Source organism: Branchiostoma lanceolatum, chromosome 16 (assembly GCF_035083965.1).
Source record: "Branchiostoma lanceolatum isolate klBraLanc5 chromosome 16, klBraLanc5.hap2, whole genome shotgun sequence".
Classification (NCBI taxonomy): domain Eukaryota; kingdom Metazoa; phylum Chordata; class Leptocardii; order Amphioxiformes; family Branchiostomatidae; genus Branchiostoma; species Branchiostoma lanceolatum.
Window position 1 is genome coordinate 12282980 of NC_089737.1, and position 23344 is coordinate 12306323.

The window sequence follows — 23344 nt, forward strand, 5'->3', positions numbered from 1 at the left end:
AAACACCTCCATACTTAACATCTATTAAATACGACCAGGGTACATAATTCCGCCACCCTGAAAAGATACGTCCAAACAGATCTTCAAACCAACGTTCCCCAGTATGCCCTTCTCTATATCTGGACTGTGCGTACCTGGGGGGTGCTGCACTTCTGAGAGATCTCTACATCTGTGCCATGCATAATACGAAAAGTACATTTGACAGGAAAAAAAAGTTTCTGTTTTCAAAAGGGCCTTGATAAAAACAGGACAATAATGAAACTTAAATATGCATGGATGTTATCCATAAAATCAAAGTGGAGCAGCCTAACATATACTAATACATGTACAAGATTGAACTAAAACGCAAAATAACTAGTCATTGAATCCTTTTCAACAAACAGGTTTAATCAGAACGTTTTATGTTTTCCATAGGCTTAAAGATCCTTTGTCAAATATAAAATCATTTCTACATCATCAACTTTTATGTTGATTTTTTTAATAAGTTAGGACAACTTGATAGTTTAGATCATCATAAATTAAAATGCAACATGTAACATGTTTACAAAGCTAAGTGCTAACATTCTTAGACTAATAAATAGATTACTGGTCCATGCCACGCCGAGAACGAGAAATTCCTAAGAACAGAAATATTTACAACATTATATTAACATAATTAGTCAATTGCTTGTTTAACTTAGCATGGGTCTTCCACTGAGGTATTGGCATGTTGTGTAGCTACTGATTATGAACAACAAACTCTTTCCTTAACAGACTATGCAAGGCATTCAACGTAAACTTTACTAACAAAGTGATCTTAAGTCATTATGCTTAATTCATGTCAAATGAGTATTTCTTCTTTGTCGACTGTTCAACTAAGTTGAATGAGCATGACAATACAACTGCTACGAAACAGCAACAAACAATGTTCAATGTGAAGAGTTTTTCAAGATTCATCTCAATCTTCCAGCGTTTATCAAAGAGGCTGTGCTTATGCATACCACCAAAGGGCATTAAGGGGAGCATGGCTTTGCCTTTTATGTGCTATTAAACTGCAGTTCTTCACTGTTATGCCAAGTGGCATCACACCATGATGGCCCTCTCGGTGACGCTGGCCTTGCGCCGTTTGCTGCTCCTTGTGGGCTGTGTCTGGGTGTGCTCGGTGTCCTGACTACAGCTGATCTCAAACTCATCATCCTACAAAGGCAACAAAACAACTTGAAAAACAAAATGCTGCTTATTTACACATTCAATATCTTACTACTTTGGCAAAGGCTATCAAGTTATACCCTGGCATTTATATTGAATCAAATCATTTTTGGTGAGGAGATGGCAGATCCAAAGGGACTTGTACAAACTGTATCATAACAGATCTCTCAACAAAAACAGGTTTTCACAAATGCAGCATCACTGCAACAAACCCACAACAAACAGGTCATAGCCAAGAGCATATAATACTGTCGATCTTGAAACATTTACCACAGTTTTATTTTTCAGTTTTCGCCATGAAGTCCTGACACTGGGAATGTGTCTCCCTAGTGTGATTGCTGTACTACAGAATTATTTCAACTGCTGATTTAAAATACTGCAAAAGCAAAATAAGTTCACAGTACCTTGTTGGCCTGGGAGAAGACTCTCTTTCTGCCCCGTGTTTTAGGAGAGGAGATGTCCATGCTATCGTGGGAGGTGTCTCTGCTCTTGCGCTCCCTTTTACTGGACTTTCTACTTTGCTCCTGTTGACAGGAAGATAACACAATCATTGACATGTCCAATTTTTAAAGCATGAGTTCTCCAAAATTTATTAAACTATACTCTAGCTAGTAAGCTTCTCAGGATTAAAACAAAAATTTTATTAATCTTAACCTGCTCCATAATGAATAACACCATGACAAATATGAATTGGGTGCCAAACAGCTACCTTAGCATGCTGAATGTTAATATGGTTTTAACCAACCTCAGAACTCTGTGAGTATCTCATTCGAAAATTGGTCCTTGAAAAAAGTTCTGGACATTCAGACTCTTCAGTCCTTTCTTCCAGTTAGAACTAAAATCTCTTCCTGGCTACTTTCCTGAAGTCTTCAGTATGTATGTATGCCAGTCACATATGTATGTACAAGCTACAATAATAAGACACTAAACAATTATCAGCTATAGAATGCAGTCCCAAGTTTGTACATTGTATTTGATACTTCCATGTCGTTAAAAGTGGGAAGGGATAAACGTACCGGACTGAGCTGCAGTTTGCGGTTGGCCAGTTTGCTCCCATGTGGCTCTGCGGTGTCCCTGGTGGCAGCAGGGGGAGACAGCTGCAGGTGGGAAGCCTGCGACACAATCACATCAACCTGTGGGGAAAATGCAATAAATACAGGTTTATATTTTCCAACAGTTAGGCCATGTTCATTTGATTATATGGATGACATCCGCGCGCACATCCAATGCCTAGGACAAACAACAAGGCTAAATGATTTAATTCAGCAGGTCTAAATCAAGAAAAACTCCACAAACACCAATCAGCACCAAGAACAGAGACTATGCAGACCAATCAGCACTAAGGACAGAGGTTATGCAGACCAATCAGCACCAAGAACAGATGTCATGCAGTCCAATCAGCACCAAGAACAGATGTCATGCAGTCCAATCAGCACCAAGGACAGAGGCTTTGCAGACCAATCAGCACCACAGAGGCTATGCTGACCAATCAGCACCAAGGACACAGGCTATGCTAACCAATCAGCACTAAGGACAGAGCTGTGTATTGCCTAAGTCCTCTCTATTACAAAGATAGCAAGATTAGAGCATCTGTTCAAAAACATTGACAAAACCAGTTTGGGTGACAGGCTGAATAAAAGATCTTAACAGGAACCATGTGGCTCCAGATGTCTTACTGAGGGATGACTGCGGTGTGAAAGGTGTCGGTCAGCTGAGGATTGAATCCACTAACACACCTACTGCCTGTTCAAAAAGTTTTGAGGTTTACCTCATTATCTCCTGTGGCCTTTCCTCTCACAGGAGTCTCCTCCTTCTCTGACACCTTGGCAGGAGCATACTCGCTGTCTGTGTTCTTCACAGGCTCAGCGTGGCTGAAGTATTTACTGAAGCCTTCAGTTGTCACTATCTCCTTGTCAACTGTCTTGCCAAGCCTGAAGAAAAATGGAAAAGTGTTTCAGGACTCTTTCTAGATCTAACAGCAGGGTAGTTTTTAGGTCAAGCCTTTGGGATTAAGGCTTGTCAGGCACTCACTCATAGCTTACAGCTTTGAGCTTCTTTAACACCTTCATGTTTTCTAGCAAGTCATGATAAAAGGAGCTAGCAGTTCAAAGAAATTTTACAAAGTCAAATAGAGGTGACCTCTTATTGGATGTGGTTCATCAATTACATAGATACAACCCTCGGTGGGTGTTACTCCAGCTTTAGTTCCCACTCAATGTTTGATTTTTTGGGGGTAAATGGAGTGAATTTTTTTCCATTCCAACAAGCAAATTTCCATCCTGGGACAGAGGGACAGGTCTTGGACACAGCCCTGGTCACTGCAAGTGCCTTGCCCAAGGGAATAGCTTAATCGTTGCGCCACACTGATGACAAGAAGATCACATAGATAAATAGTAAAATGAAGTTACCTTTTCCCTCTTGCTGCGTTTTTCACGAAGCCTTCCTTCTCCAGTCGGTTGACGAGTCCGTGCGCCACGTTCATCTCGACGCCGAGTCTCCTGGCAAAGCTTGGGATCAGCAGCCGGGGGGCCTCCGTACAGGCCAGGAGGGCGCGACGCCACAGACAGGTGGCCTAAGCGTTTATTTAGAAAAAAGGTGATTAGATTTAGGTATTTGTCCATCTATCGCTGTAGCGTAATGGTAACAGGGTGCTTGGGCCAGATCTGAGAGGTCCTGGGTTCGAATCCCCAAGCCTCCTGGCAAAACTGGGGATCAGCAGTTGGGGTGCCTCCGTACAGGCCAGCAAGGCGCGACGCCACAGGCAGGTGGCCTGTTGGTTTGGAAAAAAAATGATAATGAAACGTCTAGGTAGTACATGTTAGGGAACGTTCTTCTGTCCGGTGACAGAAATTTGCCTGTCAGGACAGAAAAAAAAAAGAACTTTACGACATGAAATTGATGAAAAAAACACACAAAAAAAGCTGGAGACAGCTCTGGTATGTGTTCATCTATGTCTATAGACATACACTATAAAGCAAAATTCATATGGAAGCAAGAGCTCAGTAGCCTGAGTACCAGCCTCCGTAGTGACTGCTGGCTCAAACAAATTTGCTTGCTAACATGTAGCAGCCACTGGTCAGCTTTCTGTCCTTCACAGCTGCACCAATAGATAAAACAATAAATGAATGAATGAGTAAATATTTCATCATGGCTTACTAACCTGTACTTTGACTGGAGAGAGGCTGGCCAGGTAGGGGTCGGTTGGATACTTGTCTGGGGTTGCAGTCTGAAGATGTAAAATAAAACACAGTCAAGGCATTTTTCTCAAAATTTGGTCACTCAGAGTTACCATAATTCTACTTTTACACGTAATCACACATAGCTTGTACAAGTTGTTTTACTGGACACATCTCCAGCAATTAAAACGACTTAAGCAAAGCTTTTATACTACTTTTATGAAAATAGGTTGCATCTTTTGTTATGTTGTAAAAAGGAATGGTAATCTTTTAAATGTTCAATATAAGTACATATAAGATAGAGACTTATAACGCTAAAGGCAGTTAACTGGTCATGCAAAACAAAAAAACAAAATACTTCAGTCCTTACATCTGCACAGACGTCACAGATGTGTCTCTCCGGAGCATCCTCCTCCCGGATGACCTTGAAGCAGACGCCGTGCTGCCAGAAGTCGCAGACAGCACACAGGATCATCAGGCCGTCATCCTCATTGCACCCACAGGGACAGCGCACACCCATGTCCTCTTCCTCCTGGTTCTGCTGCGAGCCAGAGGGGCGACTGGCGGACTCGGGGGTCTTATGGGGAGCTGTATCCAACGCATTCATTGCAAATTAAAACATGATATCTATAACAAACTAAGCATTCAGAGATAGCACATTTAACTGGCCCTTTACCCAATATTACAGCTTTGTGATCCTTCCAGTCCCAGACTGCAAGCTGCACTGAAAACAGCACTGAGATGTACATGTAGCTTATAATGAGGGCACTGCTGCACTGTATATTGGTGCTAACAGACACAGACAGACAGATAAACACATAGAGACACATTATAAGCCAATAATAAGGCTTTACTCTCTTGGGTTGAAGTAAAATCTTATAGTTTATACGAACCTGTGCTTTTGTCTGTTCATCCATTCATACATATACCTGTATCTTACTATATTGTTTAACCAGTAAAACAACATTTGGCAATTTTTACCATGCCAACTAGTCACGCTGTGATTTTCTTCAATTAGAAACCCTTCATTTCCTCTTGGAGTAACAGATGGAAAATCTTTTTCTTCAATCTCGATTCCTTCAGTCAAACAAAGATACACAAAGGGAGAAAAAACAGACTTACAAAATCAAGTAGCGTAAAGCTCCTTCATTGTCTACAGAGAACGCATCTTTCGGTAATCCATAGTTTAATCAATAAGCAATCAACAAGCTTGCTGAAGTAGTTACCTGTATTTGGTACATCCTTGCATTCCTTGGGAGTCAGGCGTTGCTTGGGTGAAGGTGCCCTCTGCTTTGCTGTCTTAGCTGATTCAGTTGATTTTCCCAGTGTCTGAGAATAGAATTAAAGCCACACCAATCAATTTTTGGACAATTCTTAACAAGGGATCAACATGAAAACAGAACATTAAAACGAAAACTTGCATCTAACTGTATTTACTCCCCAAAACTGTATCTATCAAAGCATGGACTAATCTCTTTAGTCTCTAAAGGTTCCATTTTGATTTCAGTTCAGCATCATATAAAAAATGGAGAACCAACATATATATATATATATAGAATTGTTTTAATTCTGCAGAAAATTAAAGGTTATGCTTTAGTGCACAATGGTTTGGTACTTGATTTGATAGATTGTTTTAGAAAACCTAAATAGACTTTCTCTGTAAATTGATTTTTCAGTATCACAATGTACCTCTACCTCCATGGGTTCCTCTGTGTCCTCCCCATCAAGCCCTGCTGTAGAGATGACGGCTCCTCCCTGTAGGCTGTTCCTATCGTCAGTATCGGCAAGCTCTGTTCCCGCCGGCACACCCTCCTGATCCCTCACCTGAACACAGCACAGCAGAACTTCCGATTTACTAGTATTACAATAAGCCTTAGGCCACACCATCTTAATTTCTTGATCAACAGATTTTCATTTTAGAAAAAAAATTTGGAAAAAAAATCATGAAAACAGAAGGCTGGCTTCTGTTTTCATGAAGTTTTTTTTTCTAAAAAATTTTTTCTAAAAATAAAAATCCGTTATTAAACCAACAAATTAAATTGGTGTGGCCTTAGGGCTCAAAATAGTGCTATTTACATCTGAACCCTACACATTCAAATATCTAGGTGCACCAATGCACTCATAGTCAAAAATTAGGTGCACGGCCAATTAACAGCTACAACTTTGTGTGTATAAAAGTACATATGCACACAGTATTTTGAGCCCACAATTAAATCTGTTTCAGTATCTGACGAAAGATAGCAGATGCTGTCTGAAAAGTCTGACTGTTTCAAAATTTTATCCAGTTGCTTGAGTATGTGTATTTTTGGCGTATCTTATTACCTGGATGTCTAACCTTCAACAACGTGTTTCAGTATCTGTTTAGCACCCTTTGTAAGCACCCTTTGGCGTAACACATCAGCTTCACAGGCCCGCGACACAGCAGCAACTGCTTATATTACTGATCAACATGTCACACCTAGCTTTTGCACATCTAGCTGCAAGCCTGGTCTGTAGTTGTCGGGTGCCTCCACCAGTTTATTAGTCATTTTGTATGCCATAAATAGTTTGATTATATCCTGATTGACATAACTCTGCAGAAAATACCACAAATAGAGGTTACCTCAAACTGTGAGCTGTCTGTCTTGATGCGCAGCTTGACGGTGTGCCACTGTGTGGAGACATCTCCCACCTTGATGTTCATGGGCTCACAGTTGTACAGGAAACCTTCAAGGTCCGCTGGTTTGAAGCCGGGGGGCTGGTAGTCTGAGGGGGTGACTGGAGAGGGGGTTGAGGGGGAGGGGGGATAAGTTTGCAGGAGGGGAAGGGTTATCCGGTATGGCTTAAAGATGGGGCAGACATATAGTTAAAGGGATCTTCTTTGTAATGTTCTTTGAAAGAGGAATAAAAGGGAATGAAAAGGGCAAGAATGAAAAAACAACAACAATAGTTTAGTCTTCCAATGTAACCATCTCATTGCAAATACAATCACATCTCATTCACATCATACATGCGCCATGTGTAGATACAGTTAACACACTGAAGTCAAGTCAACAAGTACTAGAGGAAAGCAGAAAAATATGGCCGTAGCAACGTAGTATGATTCTTCTGTGGTTACCCTGTATGTTATAACAGTGTTCTGAGATTTGTATTCATGTATTACATGTAAAGTTTCTTTCTTTCCCACAATTAACTTGGAATAACATGAACAAGACCCGTTGCAAATACAGTGTAAAGGTTGATAGGAATGATGGCTAACAGAAATGTTAAGCTAATTGTTGTAGATCAAGTCAAGTCAAGTCAGGTCAAGTTAAACCTACCATCATCATAGTAGAGCAGCTTCATGGTCATCATGACATCATCAGGCAGACCCTTGAGGGACTGGGTCAGCACCACGATGGTGCGTAGCAGCTGCATGGTGGCCTTCTTTGTCTCAGCAGCGCTGTAGGCTGATGCTAGCTGCTTGTCATTCCTGTCAATCATGTCATGGATACATAAAGTTAGACTAAGCATTTGCCCCCGGGTAAATGTAACAGACCTTTTTTGTGTCCTATGACTGCACATGGGTTTGCTTTTAGTAATAGCCTCCGTCTAGTTGGGCAACCGAGGCATGTACATGCTGAACCAATAGATAAATAAACAACCTTTTCTTGCAGTTTGTGGTTATAAAATCACTGAATCCCCTCTCTTTTCACATTATGCTGTGTTGTACTGTCCTGCATCTTCGTATTGTATTGTATTTTCCTTATCCTCAGTTGACTTTGCTCAAAAAATAGTTTCTGTTGACATGAAGTAGACGCCAAATCTGTTCCGTACATGGATGCAAGAATGCATTGACATACCTGTAGATGGTAACACCCTGGTTGTTGTAGGCAAACTTGAAAGTGTAGGATTCAATCACAGTCTGAAAATGAATGATATTCTCCTGATTATTTACATGTATGTTTTCTTGTTCTTACTAAAGACCAATCAGCTCCAGGGACAGAGGCTGTGCAGACCAATCAGCACCAAGAACAGATGTTGTGCAGACCAATCAGCACCAAGGACAGATGTTGTGCAGACCAATCAGCACCAAGGACAGATGTTGTGCAGACCAATCAGCACCAAGGACAGATGTTGTGCAGACCAATCAGCACCAAGGACAGATATTGTGCAAACCAATCAGCACCAATGACAGATGCTACACAGACCAATCAGCACCAAGGACAGAGCTTAAGGAGACAATGAACAGAAACAGTACCATTTTTTTGGATCAGTAACTAGTAAGAGTTGGATATAGATTATCTTAAAACCTTAAGTCTGAAGCAGAACAAATGTTCATACTACTGGCTAATCATGGATGCTAAAAGTTGTAAAGGTACAATAATAGATTAGTTAATGAAGTATGAAAGTTTACACAGTTTTTCTTACCTCTGGGTCTGTCGGGTCTTCATAAATCTATGCAAATGAAATGAAGGTTGGATATCAGTTCAATGCAATGACAGATAGGTACAATTAGATACTGGCAAATAGGTGTATCGTACAGTGCAACACAACCAATCATCAAAACCAAAATCAGTATGTTTAACATACCTACATAAGCCACAGGGGCAAAAAAAAATGTCAAACAGTTTTTCTAATTTGATTTTAAGTATGTAGTTCATATACTCACCCCAATGATCAGACACCGCAGCTGTCAAAGTAAAATAGTGAAATAGGTCAAGCAAATTTCATAAACTTAGGACTTTCTTCAATATCACCAATGAATAAGACCAACTTGTCTAAAAGAGTTATAAAAGCATTGAAATTATGTGTAACCATATAGACTCACATATTTCTTGTCCAGTGCATCAAAGCAACCCTTAACCCTGAAAAGGGAATAGGAAAAAATTGATAACTGCATCAGAGGTATGCTAATTTTTCTTCAATATTGATTTCACTGCTGCAATTTGTGTTATAAACTGATCAAGACTGTTGTAATAATGCAACCTGCTTTAACAGTAAAATGTAATTGTAAGTGCATCAAGAGTGGTAAAACCCTCTCAACATTTTAAAAGCTAAAAAGAAATGATTACAAATGGCAAAATTATTTTCTTACCATTTGATGACCTGGCAGGCTCCAGGACAGGCACTGTCATCACGAAGGATCTTCAAGTTCAAGTCTGGATCAAAGTGTGTGAAATACATATACATTTGTATTTATTGGTACATGCATTCCATAGTTTCCTCAATCACACTTCAATGATATTCAAACCATATATATGAGCACCATCAGCGCACTAAAGATAAATTACCAGTATTGTCTGTATAGTGAGTAGAAGTAGTTCATGTATACTTGATAGAAATCCAAAATCGTAATTCTAACATCAATCTATAATTGCATTTAGATTCTAACTTCATTAGACTTTACTCTTTTGCTTTTAGAATTACCCACCTAATATTACACATAGAATGGAGGTATGTCGATGAAGGTTAGACAACCAGGTAATAAGATACACAAGGTAACAATTACTCAAGCAATTGGATAGATCTGTGAGACATTTCACTGTGGTATAAGTCATGATCACCTTCTAAGCATCTGTCCCCAAAGGCATGTTCAGGAAAGATCATGCGAAGGTAGGTGATGTTGGAGACGGCCACAGCCAGCAGTTTCTTCACAAACAGTGTGGAGAGTTGCTCTGTGACCTGGTCAGTCGGGAAGATTGCATTCCACTGGGGAAATAAGAATTGCAGATAAAAGGGTAAGTCATTGCAAACTTTCTACAAGCATATTTAGGATTCAAATGCTTTGTAGATGAGGCAAGTTATGAACCATACTTTCTAAGAAAACATAGCCTATTAGAGGAGGGCATTCTGACTACGCCTTAACTTAAGTTTGCACTGAATTCCTAAATTCAGCAAGAGATGAATTATGATTTACACAAAATCTTTGCCACAGTACTATGAGTTCTGTGAAATTAAATTGCTTTCAATTATAATTATGGGTGAGCAAAATACAGTGCATCTTGCAATTTTCTATGCCTCATGGAAAAGGGAATGTAGGCCCCTGTGTAACGTTAACTAATGTTAATTTTCAACTGCAAAGTTCCCCTCAACATTCAATAGTTCCAGATAATGCTGAGTAGACTCACATTCCCAGTCTTCTCTTGAGACCTCATTTTGGTTGCTACTGCCATGTCTGAGGTCTGGGTGGCCTGAACTGGACACTAGGACAGCTACTACTGAAAATTGTTTTGTTAGCCCATAATAAATGTCAGAGTGAAGAAATTCAGATCATCACACTCAGAGTTCTCTAACGTAAACAACAGTGATGGTGCAATTTTCAGATTCGTGTAATATCCCACGGCCCATGACATGTATCCAACACATAGTACAAAGTATAAAACACATAGAAAATAACCCAGATATTAGCAAAAATGTATAAAGCTAAAAAGTATTACATCAATTTTGTGCTTCGCCGAGCTCGCTTGGGGTCCATCATAGTTTCGTCTGAAAACATGACAACACACCACACGTGCACACTTTAACCCCTCAAAATAAGAAAACCTGGCTTCCTTACCTGAAGTTTAACGAGATTTGACTGTCCTTCAAGCAGGGTTTGATATTTTTATCTAGCAGAACGTCACTGTAAGAAACACAGCACTTCGTTGTTCTCTGATCTTGACAGAGACTGAGTGTACTTCCTTTCCCGCCAAACTTCAAAATATTCCATGAGACGATACCAATTTTGGAAGGGGTCAAAATTTATAACATTTCCTAAAGTAAAAGTTTTTTATGATTCTAAATTCAAATTATTCCGATTCGAAATTATTAAAACAGAAGAAATTATTATAGTTTTGTAATTTAACTTTGATATTATATATTTATTTATATAATTTCTTTCAAAGTTCCTCCCCTCTTTGAGTTTGTGTACTAATCCACCACGTCACCTAGCATGCCAACTTTTTACCTGATGATATTTGAACATTAACTCGATAGATTAAGTATTTTGTAGCCTAATATACCACTGTTTTCCCACAAAATATAACACATCTACTAGTTATTGCATTTCAATATACATATATTTCCTATTCGCTCCGTATCTGGGACTTTTCCCTCAGATCAGACGACAAAATGAAACATCATGACGTCACGTAGCTGGTGGGACATCCGGGACTTCTCGCCTCATCCAGGTCATGTGACCCAAAATGGTGGACAGATTGGGTGAGTACTTTGGATCACCCTCATCTCGCAGCAATTTTGACCCATTTGTAGCTAAACCTAATATGTTTGAGGAGCTTCGGCCACTTAATTATAGCTTTTAGACACCGGGGGCCCGTTCCTGATTGGTTTTGATGGCTCGAACGCTGTAGTTTTCTCGTGTCCCGCCGAAGTTTGAAGTTGACACCTGATTTTCTTGACATGTCAGTCGCGTTTGGTGGGCGTCGTTGGGCGTCAAATATCGGAAACGCGTGGGGTTGAGTAGTTTCCGTATATACCGAATCTTCACCACAACAATGTCTGAGTCACAGGATTTTCTTCTTACTACAATGATTTGCAGGTTTTCTGTACATAGCTATGCACCGATCTTTAAATTACAATTTATTTGTCTTGACCCAATCCAACGATCGTTAACTGTTGATTAGTCTAACTTGAAGATAGATCACTACTTGAGGAACAAATTGTTTCTTACTTATGGTTTGTCTGATGTAACTTGACACGTTCGATTTCTACGGGTTTTTGAGAGCAGTCACTGAGTTAAGCCTACTCGTAAAGACGATTTGTTTTGCTATGCACCAAATTTTCTTCCTGTGAATAATTTCTTTCTGGTACGAAAAAACTGAAAGCACATTTTCTTTTTTCAGACAACACTCAACACAGAGGTAGATAAAATTTATTTTTGGAACTAGCTGGAATCCAATACATGATTTAAGATCTGGGTTAAAACAATCATAATGACTTGCTGTAATACATGTAGTGCCTTCCTAGGCTTCAAACTTTCTCAGTGATTTAATTTTCATAATTACCTCAAATTCATGACACCGCAAATCTGTATGCAGCTATGAAACCACCGCAGAAGTAAATGCATTTATGGTATTGGGAATCAGAAGTGCACACTTTAAAGTTCGTCTGTGTTGTATAATTGCAGACACAAGAAATTGGACTTGAGCAATTTCACTGCTTCTGTAATGTCACATTATGCAGATAGGACATGTGACCCGGTGATCATAAGTTGCAGAAAGTCTATGGCTACCCCGTCTCTGTTGAGGGATGGTTGTATTGTAATCTTAAGTGTTGGTTCTTCTTCTCCAGTGCACAGCGAGGCGAATGCCAGGAGAATCGCCCAGGTGGAGACCTGCTTCGGCAGCTCCGGGCAGGTATGGGACAACATTTTCATTAAGCTGTAGTCAAACAAGGTTTAAGGAAGCTAGTTGCTTATTTTGCGATGTGATATTCTCCTATACTGGCTATAGCCTACATGCTATCCGATTACTACCGAACAGGGCTGTCTCCAGCTTTAGAATTATTTCCGTCCCAGTCATTGTTTGGGAGCCAATGCGTTGAATTTTTCTTGCTAAATTCGTCATTTTAGAAGATACGAAGATACATTTTCATCAATTTCATGTCTTAAAGTTCAGATTTTGAGACAGACTAGGTAAATTTTTCCCCGTCCCAACAAGCAAATTTCCGGAACGGAAGGGGGGGGGGGGGCTCCTACGCTACATGTAGTTTTCCTCTGGTTGATGGTGAAAACATGATTTTATTGAGAAGATTGTTCAAATTAACATATACAGAAACAAAAGGGTTGGAGAATGCTATGTAATTTTAGCAATGCAGCATGTGTTCCCAGGTTAGTTTTGGTCTTCCCCGCTTTCTTTGCTCTGTGAAGTAAACCCTTTTTCCTGCCCAGCCCCTGACAGGTCCAGGCAGGGTGCTAGTAGGGGAGGGGGTACTCACCAAGCTGTGCAGGAAAAAGCCCAAACCCCGGCAGTTTTTCCTCTTCAACGACATCCTAGTGTATGGCAACATCGTCATCAACAAGAAAAAGGTGAGAAACCTCTTTAAAACTAAAGAAACAACAAATCGACAAAGGCCAATACGTTAGAAACTGTTGCTACTTAATTCGTCGATAAAGTTTAGACATCCAGATCATAATATTAAGATATGCAAGAAAACAGTTATTTTTTATTCAAGAAATGCCGACCCTGACGAAATGTATTGGATACTACCTGAATCATCTGACCATTTCCAACAAAATCTATCCAGTTGTTTGAGTAAATGTTTTCTTGCATGTTCTGTTGATAGTAATCGTATCTTTCTACTGGAAAATGAACTAACTTCTGATTAACTAGCATATAATTTATATTGATTGGTGTGTTTGCAATTTACATCTATACTGCAAATATAACTGTAAAGAAGTGTAACTATTATTGACTTTGTTGCCTGCAATGTTTTCTTTCTACCTGCAATGTTTTCTTTCTACCCGCAATATTTTCTTTCCACATACGAGGGAAATGTATATTGTTAGTGTTTAACATGCACATGTATTATTCATGTCCCATGAGCCTATTTATATCAATTACAGTACAACAAGCAGCACATTATCCCCCTGGAAAACATCAAGCTCCAGTCTCTAGAGGACAACGGTGGTGAGTACACTACTTCTCTTAAAAAAACTGTCTCTACAAATCTCATGATTTCGATTTCCCTTTTCCTCCCTATATTTTCCTTGTTCATGTATAAAAACTATAAAGATTAGGGCTGTGTACCGTACCACAAAAGTCATTTAGGTACAGGACCAAAATACTACAAGATATCATTGTACCGGTAGTCCGTTGCTGTATGACTTATTTGGTTTCTGAAAACATGTTATTTCTACCATGACCACTATCATCATTCCTACCACAAAGATAAAAAATTTAGCACTAGAAAAATATGAAAATTTTGGATGGGCATTAAGATTGGTCAGCACCATCTTTGATTTGGGATCCTTTCAAAAGCATAGGTTTTCTGCATAAGATGCCTACCTAGCTATAGTAACTGTACCTGTACCTTATATTACATTAAGTAAATGTAACACAAGGTACAGGTACAGTTACTAGGTAGGCGTCTTTTGCAGAATTTTAGGTACGCAGCCCTTACATAGATAGTTCCCATCTTGATTTCCGATCATCGTTTTGTCCTCTACTGTGCTGTGTCATTCCTGTGGTTTGTTTTGCCTTTTTTCTTCTCTCCTCTGTTCTGTCCCTTTGTTTGGTGTCTGGAAGACAGTGGCAGGAGAGTTTACCAGCCAGTGTTCAGGTCCAGGCCAAGAGGTAGTGTTCCTTGTGGTTTAGCTTTCAATATTTGCACAGCGACCTACATGTATGGACAGATTGTATGCACATACACAACATTTGATCACCTTGTCACCAGAAGAAATAGACCAATCGAGTAGCCCCACCCACCTCTGTCAAAACATAGAAATACAAAACAAAACATAAAAGTTGTGATATTTGACGGACATACTAATTGTGATGGACAGTCAGAATCGGTCTATTTCTCAGTGCCCCAAAAATGACCAGTATCAATAATCTCCAAGCAGATGTTGGAGTGAAAGATGGTAGATCGCAAGATTTTCTGACTGCTGGGCTTGTCTGACAGAAACTAGTACTAACGGTGTCAGAGATGATTTGCAGTCAGAAAAATTACAATCTTCCACCACCAACATCTGCTTGGAGATTACAGTATCAGGATGCTGCAATACATTTGTGTACAGAACACGTACAACTTTCAGTTATACTTGGTCATTTCAATTTTTCATCCTCCTTGCTTGCTCGAGTGTTATCATATCCTTCATCTTTATTCATAGTCCAAAGCTTCTGACAAATAGGTCATGTTCTCTAGGGTCAGCTTGCTACCCTGTCCCCCCACTGACATGTGGCCATCTTGTTGACTTGTATGTCTAAAGATAGCTGTGTTATGTACTGTCCCATATACTCTGTTTACTGTCTGGGTCTAGGCATCTTGCCAGATTTTCTTGATGTGTTCTTTGAAGTACACAAAAGTCTAAATACAAACTCTTAGATTGTCGCACATGTTATACAATTTAAATTGCTTAGTTGTCAGGTTACATACTTAATTCTAACAATTATCAATGAGGGGTAGCTTGTTCTGTCAAATGGGAAAATACAGTCAAACCTGCCCAAGGCGACCACCCGGGGGACCGAGCAAAAACAGTCGCGATGGACAGGTGGTCGCCATGAAGAGGATTCCAATCATAGCATGTTTCCAGCTCGAGGTGTTCAAATACCGTGTACCACGGAGATGGATGGAAAATTATGTGATTTTAGACAGGTTCAATTCACATTGACAGAAAGATCCTACAGAAATTACATTTTCTGTTATCGTTGTAATATTTGTATACCGTTACATCGTAAACAAATGTTCGTCGTAATTTTGACTAAAAACAATGTCTGCCTCGATGACCTTGCAGCGCCCTCCCGCATTCACACATTACGTTAAAGTTAAAGAGTACACACACACGCGCTCGTATTAAATCTAGGTTTTAAGGCCTGAGACAAATCCCTAGAAAATCCCAGCCTTCTTTTGGGAGCCGACCGCTGGATTAAAGCGGCAAAAAGTTTTCGATCTGACAACTGAAGGATGAAAAGGGAAAGTTGTGATACCGCCGCCGAGCACGCGACCGCATCGAAAGGTAACAGTGGAGCAAAATGCACAGCGTCGGCGATTATAAGCAAGCAGCGCCCAATAAAGGTTTGTGAGAGTCATGGAAATAACAAGAATATAAGAATATTAATTTTCATCAATAAGGAGAGTATTCTAAATATTCAAACACAGAAGCGTTGTGTTTTAGAAAAGTCAGCGTTATGCTGCGCGGAAACAAGATGGCGTCGCGGACCAAGAAGCAACATGTCTCGGCCAACGTTTTGCCCTCCACCGCGGAGTCATTTTCCGTCGGAATTTAGTAAGACAGAGACACATCTTTTTTGAAAATACAAGAAATAGATAGTAATTTCTGTAAAATCTGACTTTTTGACGCCATGCACTACGTGATCGTTTTGAAAATTGAGTTCAAACCGAACCAAGCTTGCGGTTAACTATATGATGACGATGGGCACAACAACATCGATATCTAAGTATTCACAATCCTTTGTACAGTAGCTATTTGCATTACTGTTAATAGCATATTTCGGGGATATGCATAAAATTATGAAAACCCAAACCATTTCCCATTCACTCCATTATAAATAAAATGGTATAATTGCATGAGCCATTTTCGCATACTCCTGCTATTTGCATAAAATAATGCCAATGGCAACAGGAAAAACAGGTTGAACATGTCAAAGTCACTAACTCTTAACCCTCCCCCCTCAGTGCCGCTCATTTTGTCCCCTAGGGTTAATGGACTACTCCTTATTATTGCATAAAATACACTGACAAATCAGTTATGCAAATAAGAGGATTCTACTGTATTTACAATGTTTATAGTGGGAACGTTTCATTAAAACACTTCATGGAGGTATCAATGCTTTTGATATATTTTTGACCGTCATGGTCTTAAAAACATTTCCGCGAAATCCGACAGCAAAATTCGATGTCACCACAGGCAGGAAAAATGTGGTCGCCATGAGCAGGGATTGTGCTCTGTGCGGTCCCAATTCGTGGCGGTCGCGGTCGCGTTGGACGGGTGGTCGCCTTGGGCAGGCAGCTTAATGCTTGTGCCTATGGGGAAAATTTTCGGGACCGAGAAAAAGCGGTCGCCATGGCCAGGTGGTCGCATTGAAAAGGTGGTCGCCTAGGCAGGTTTGACTGTATGTAGAAAAATCTATATGAAACTATGGGAAAATTTGGCTGTGGTTTGTTTTGATATGTGAATCAGTTTTTGCTGCTGTTGTAAAAACAGACTAAGCCTTGGCAAATTGAAGCATTTGCAGCATGTCCTAGTGGTCCTGGGTCTCAAGATTTGCATCTATAATGTAATTGAGCCAGAAAAATTGTATTGGTTTCTTGTGAGTCTATTCAGTACCTTTGCATATGCAACAGTTCAAGTAACAGCCGTTTAAGCTCTGAAAAGTTATCATTTTGCAACTGCATAACATATTTTTAAATGCACAATGAATAAACATTCACACGTATCATTTCAACTTTTTAACCTTCTCCCTGCTGCCCAACTCTGTAACGAATGGGTAATTGGGTGCCAAACGGCCACTTCAGTGTGCTGAAGGTTAAGAATTGTTTTTGTTTTGACTTAATCTCCGCAGAGTTGAGGAATGGCTGGCTTATCATCAGCCCAACAAAGTCCTTTGCGGTCTACGCTGCAACAGCCACAGAAAAGTCAGAATGGATGGCTCATATCAACAAGTGTATACAAGACCTGCTGGCAAAAGGTAGGAAATATTTGTTTCTAAGGATTCACCAGCAAATTCTTCGATGGAAAGTCTTATGATACTAGTATTGAAAGCAATAACCTTAGTTTCCGCATATGTATCAAATACTTAGATAGAAAGTCTTTTGATATTGAAAGAAATAATCTTACTTTTCTCATATATATGAAAGCATTGATACAGGAAGCAATAGTTAGAACATTTGGCGTCAAATGGCTGACTGTGGCATTGAATGGCTGAGTGACTAGGCTTGCAGACACGAAATCAAGAGGTCACTGATTCAATTCCTGGCATTCCTGGCTAAATGTTGGCCTTGGGAAGTGCCTACTTTACACAACTTTCCTTACTCTACCCAGGTGTACATGGGTACCTGACTTTGGTAAGAAACTAAAAGGTGGTGGAAGGAAAGGGTTGGGCTCCGCCTTCCAATACCGTGCCTCAAAAAGGCTATGGGACCTGTATCCTTTACCATGGGTGGATCTTATAGAGCCCTAGACAATGAAAGAATTAATGTTACACAGACTACTTTCCTGCACAACCGTGCCTTACTGTAATCACTCCTACAGGGTTGGGTTCAGCCCAGCCTGGTAGTGTGAACATGTCAGTGTAGGTGGTGCAAAGGAAGGAGAGAAACTGTCCAGTCGCTCCAGACATGGGAACGAGGACCTCTTTCTTAATGTCCACTGACTGTACCTGTCTGGAGAAGGCACAGATTTTATTCAACTCTTGATCTGGCAGGGAATTTCGTCAAGCCTCTAAGGAACCTATATCTTAATTACATGCATGACGTATACAATAATCTATTAAATTATACTTTCATTAGTTATAATCATGTATGAATGTTTGTTGTACGCTATTTCCAGGTGATAAAAGGCCGATGCAGGAACATGCAGCTGTGTGGGTCCCTGATTCTGAAGCTAACATCTGTCAACATTGCAACAGGACTAAGTTTACGCCTATACAGAGGAGGGTAGGTACTTTTATATAGCTCCTGAAAAAATATCTGCTATCCTTTTAGTAGTTGTACATGTTGTTCTGGTCTCATTATCAAATTACAATCGTCATAAATAACTTCATTCTGAAAGACAAAATAGTTTTTCTTTCTTTTCTTCTTTTCCATCTCTTTTCTGTAATACTATTCGAATAGTAAAGTTTCTCAGAAAGCCTCTTACATGTATATTCATCCTAAATGTCATAGAACCCCCTCAGTCTTGATTAACTGAGTTTAACAAGCCCCTGTGTCTGTGTTATCATAACTATTTATTATTTCCCCAGCACCACTGCCAAAACTTCTGCCATGTAGTGTACAGTGCCTACATGTGTTGTCTCGTAAGAATGTTTCGCAACTAATAGAATGTTTGTTACCCCAGCACCACTGCCGAAACTTCAGCCATGTAGTGTGCAGTGCCTGTGTGTTAAGAATGTTTCGTAACTAATAGAATGTTTCTTACCCCAGCACCACTGCCGAAACTGTGGGCGCGTGGTGTGCGGCGCCTGCTCCAGTAAGAAGTACCTGTTGCCCCACATGTCATCCAAGCCCCTGAGGGTGTGTCTGACGTGCTTCGACAACCTGTCCAAGGGCAGGATGCAGCCGGAGAACGCCGGGAAGCAGCCCCCCATGCCCGTCATGCTCAACGATGACTCCTCAGACGACAGTGATGATGATTCAGGAACTGACAACACCGATGGGGATAGGGTAAGGCTCTCCGTCCACTGGACGGTCATCTAGTGACTGTACAGTGACCAGAGTTGTATTTGCGTAACCCTGCCTTGATTTCATAATTGGAATATGATGTTAGATGTGAAAGTATAATTTTTAGTGAACAGAATTACATAGACAACAGAAAAGCGTTATTGACATTGATTCTATTTTTTGTTTATATGAATTCTGTTTGTGATAAGTACATGTATGCAAATCAGGCATTGAGAATGTGTAGATGTTATATTTTTTCTTGAAGATATAAATGAAGAGACTGTTCATTCCTTCTTTGTGCAGCCCTCTTTCTACGATGGCTCCCAGCCCAGATGAGTGAGTAAGGACTGGGGGGTTTCCTACCAACTGTACATCACATACATAGTCACAGCACTTTCTACTACCAGCCTTCAGCATGCAACCTACCAGGACATCATCATCATTGTCATCCATGAGAGGCAGTGTGAGTCCCTGCACAACCGCTCCACAACGCTCGATCAACAGGACAACTTTAGACCAGTCGCTGTCTCTGTAGCCCCTGTCACACAGTCGAGGAGTTTCAGCCAGATTTGTTGATCGCCAGAAATTCTCAGAATTTAAAAGATTTGAGTGTATTTTTCACAAAAGATTTGAGTGTATTTTTCATCGTAAAGCCTTATCCTCACAGAGGATGAGGCTTGGAGACCTGTGAACATTGGCCGATCTCTAAAAATTGTATGATGATTGAGAGAACATCAGAACTATTATTGCCGAAAATGTCATTTGAAGTTCGCAGTTGGCAGATCAATTTTCCTACTGTGTGGAGTTAAATGATGGACAGGACATCTTATGTTTGTTGACTAGATTTAGTCTTGGTTTTAGCTTGAAATATCATTTTATTGGTAAATAATTTTATTAAGTTGTAGCTTTTCGACAAACCATGAATTTTTAGCCATGTTAGTCTAGTCTTATAAGCACTTTTTAAGAATATGGACTGAAAACTTCAAGACAGGTTTTGTAACTGAAAGCGTAATGCACTCACAAAACTCATCATAGCAACAATTCCTCATGGCAGCTGTGAAAACTTGTGAGCATGTTATTTTCTGTCACGAAAATATGTTTCCTCATTTTGATCCGCAGTGAACATGATGAACATTGTAAATATTACCTCATTATTGATTCTATACTGTCAACATTTTGAGAAATATAACTTTGCGTTATTGTTACATTTACCGCTTTTATAGTTAATTGATCGTGCGACTATCACATGATCATCACATGATAGGTAGCTTGCTACAAGCTGATTGGTCCAGAATACATCATTGACCATGTGACTGTCACATGATCATCACATGATAGGTTGCATGCTAACAGCTGATTGGTCCAGAACTATTGCAATAACGCGTTGTCAGAAGGGCAACGCCATTATACAATGTACAGTGTACCTAATGCGTAATGGAACCTAACAGAAATTCTTACCCATGTACAAATATGCCCTAATTATAACTATTCTGCATGAAATCGTTATCTAGTAGATTATCAAGGGAGACTGAATTTAACATACATTTGTACAATTGTAAGACTTTAGTAATGTTGACTTTGGGACATGGTGGCCAGGCCTTTAAGAATTTAACACCCATTATATACATATAGCCTATTCGCTTTTAAGATATTTTACACTAGGATATGTTTTAAAGTTGGATATTTGAGAGTGCATAATTTGAGCATTTTAGGATAATTGAAGCTTCTGTGAAAGGTTTACATAAATTTAAAATGGATAGAGCTTAGTTCTAAGGTTGGGAAAATGCATTGTTTACAATTGTGTACTGTGTGTGAATGCTACACTTTGTGAGCAGGTATTTAGATGTCAGAAAAAAACAACCCTCTTTTACAAACCATGCGAACAGGGTTTATCATTTTGTGTGAATGATGTTAACAGAACATGTAAATATACACATTTTGCAATGAGAAAATGCAGGTATGTGTAATGTATAGTACATGAAAAGGCCTGCAGTCACACTGCATCTTAAAAAAGAAAGTTTGCAGTTTAAACTAGTGTATGAAGCGTGGAAGATGTATTTTTTTCATCAACGAACTAATAGCTGTAAGAAGTGGTGTGCTTGAGTCATCAGTTAAAAAGAGAGCTAATATGTAAATTTTGTAGAGTTGGAACTGATTTTGGTAGCCAGAGCCCTATGAATAGTGACCCTTTCCAATACTTTAATATTTAATATCATGAATTATACCAATTTTCCCTTTAATACAAAGCCAATTGATTGTTTGAAGTTAACATAAGTGGTAAGTTATTAATGATAGGTTATAAGTTTTGTAAGACGCTGTCAAATTTATTTATGGATTATGCGAAGTTTGTAGAAAAATGAGTAAGAATACTGTGAAATCTCGCATGGAACTTTTCTACCCATGAGTTCAGAATAACCATTATCCAGGTACATTGTACTTACATATAAAGTGTTGAAAATTTAAGCTTTGCAATTTTGGAGAAGTTTGCTAGCTTACTAGGACTATACTGTAATGAATTGCCGAGGATAGTGCAGTCTCTGTTAACTTGGATGTTTGTGAACCCACCTTATTTAGCTGTACAAATCATCGAATCAAGCTGGAAATTTGAGCTTTTATTAAAGATTTGTTGAAGCACTAATTGTAACATTTTCCCAAGAAGAGAGTCTGTGTGTTCAATGAAGACATGTAAGGGTGGTTATGGTCAAGGATAAGTTTGAAATGTGTATAACTCTTTAATCCAATGTGCATTTTAGATACGACTTTGTTTTACAAAACTGTTCACTTGCAGCAGGATTATGGTAAACCATCTTACAAGTATGTTTGTAATTAGAAAAACATGGGTCCACTTGTAGCCTTTTTGGCAATGCCTAATGGGTGGTGGATTTTGCTTGGAGATTAGGCCAGACTATGCTGTGGGAAATATTTCATTTTTTAACTTCATACTTTGATGTATAAGTGCTGTATAGCTATTGTTTGGCTGTTTCATGTTTTCTGCGAACGGAAAATTGGGAAATGCATGTTCTTTAAAAGCCAGACAAAACTTGCCAGTCATTTGACTTTTTGAAGTCAGAATTGAAAGAAGGAAGCCATGTTAGTTCACTAAGAGGGGGACCTTGTTTATGTATTCATGTCTTTTGAATTCTTTTGTGCTTTTATTTGTGTTGGTTTTCAAAGCACATTTTTCTTAGCTCATAAAGTCATATACATCTAAATCAGTCAATGTGCTTCAAAATTCATAGTTGTGTTTAGAAACAAAAAATTGGACACATGCATTTGTAGGGAAAGGTTTTCTAGGCAATTTTAGCTCCTTTATATGAAACTTGATAGGGGACAAGTCTAACACATGTATATTTGAAACCAGTCTATCATGTTACAAAATGCTTGATTTGCCTTATGTTTGATGAATTTTTAAGTTACATGTACCTTCAAGAATTGATGAATTTTGCTTCTAGATGTAGAAAAAGCTGCATTTGTTTTGGCGGCATGGTTTTGTCCACCTGTAGCATAAGAAAACTGGGATGGAACGATTTTAGCCTAGAAATGATTATTTTTGTAAACAGTGTACCTGGGAATACTGTACAGCTCATGTCATTAAATTGCATGTAGTTGGCTGCACCGAACATGGATTATTGTCATTTCTTAAAATTGTACTATAACAGTGGCGACACATGCAATTTTAATTCAAGAGGAGCTTGATCTTATCCACCTTTAGTTTACTCTCAGTTAAACCTTCCACTGGTTGTGACAGAGAAGACAGATGCTATGTACAGATATATTCACAGGTTCATCATATCAGGAAATTCCCCTAGCTCTTACTATTAACAGTGGACCACGGCTTCACGTCCCCTCCTAAGGACTGCAACCCTTTCCAATAGTGCATGTCAGGTGAGTGACAACACTCGGGATTCAAACTTACTCTCCAAGCAGAGGTTGAATGGGCAGATCGTCACCGTTTTATCATA

General features: G+C 39.4%; 2 protein-coding genes across 6 annotated transcripts; one reads left to right on the forward strand and one right to left on the reverse strand.

The window, feature by feature from the left end:
* Window positions 1-389: 389 nt before the first annotated feature.
* On the reverse strand, window positions 390-10559 carry LOC136422056 (uncharacterized). The gene is made up of 18 exons (XM_066409682.1): window positions 10454-10559; window positions 9890-10034; window positions 9421-9484; window positions 9154-9190; window positions 8995-9015; window positions 8754-8780; window positions 8186-8247; window positions 7664-7815; window positions 6967-7121; window positions 6054-6188; window positions 5591-5693; window positions 4735-4952; window positions 4349-4414; window positions 3597-3760; window positions 2957-3119; window positions 2205-2321; window positions 1593-1712; window positions 390-1176 (listed from the first exon to the last, which is right to left on the reverse strand). Exons 1-18 carry the CDS (start codon window positions 10496-10498, stop codon window positions 1063-1065), a joined length of 1908 nt encoding a protein of 635 aa, XP_066265779.1. The 5' UTR covers window positions 10499-10559; the 3' UTR covers window positions 390-1062.
* An 877-nt stretch (window positions 10560-11436) lies between these two features.
* Window positions 11437-23002, forward strand: LOC136421414 (pleckstrin homology domain-containing family F member 2-like). Of its 5 annotated transcripts, XM_066408695.1 has the most exons (10): window positions 11535-11778; window positions 12167-12184; window positions 12615-12679; window positions 13213-13350; window positions 13888-13951; window positions 14570-14617; window positions 17567-17692; window positions 18553-18659; window positions 19146-19385; window positions 19686-23002. In XM_066408695.1, the coding sequence occupies exons 1-10, from the start codon at window positions 11724-11726 to the stop codon at window positions 19716-19718; spliced, it is 894 nt and encodes a 297-aa protein (XP_066264792.1). In that variant the 5' UTR covers window positions 11535-11723; the 3' UTR covers window positions 19719-23002. The 5 variants fall into 5 exon arrangements, with proteins under 5 accessions (XP_066264795.1, XP_066264796.1, XP_066264792.1 ...); XM_066408698.1 differs by lacking the exons at window positions 11535-11778; window positions 12167-12184 and adding an exon at window positions 11437-11525; XM_066408696.1 differs by lacking the exon at window positions 12167-12184 and having other exon boundaries at window positions 11536-11778.
* The last annotated feature ends 342 nt before the right edge of the window (window positions 23003-23344 follow it).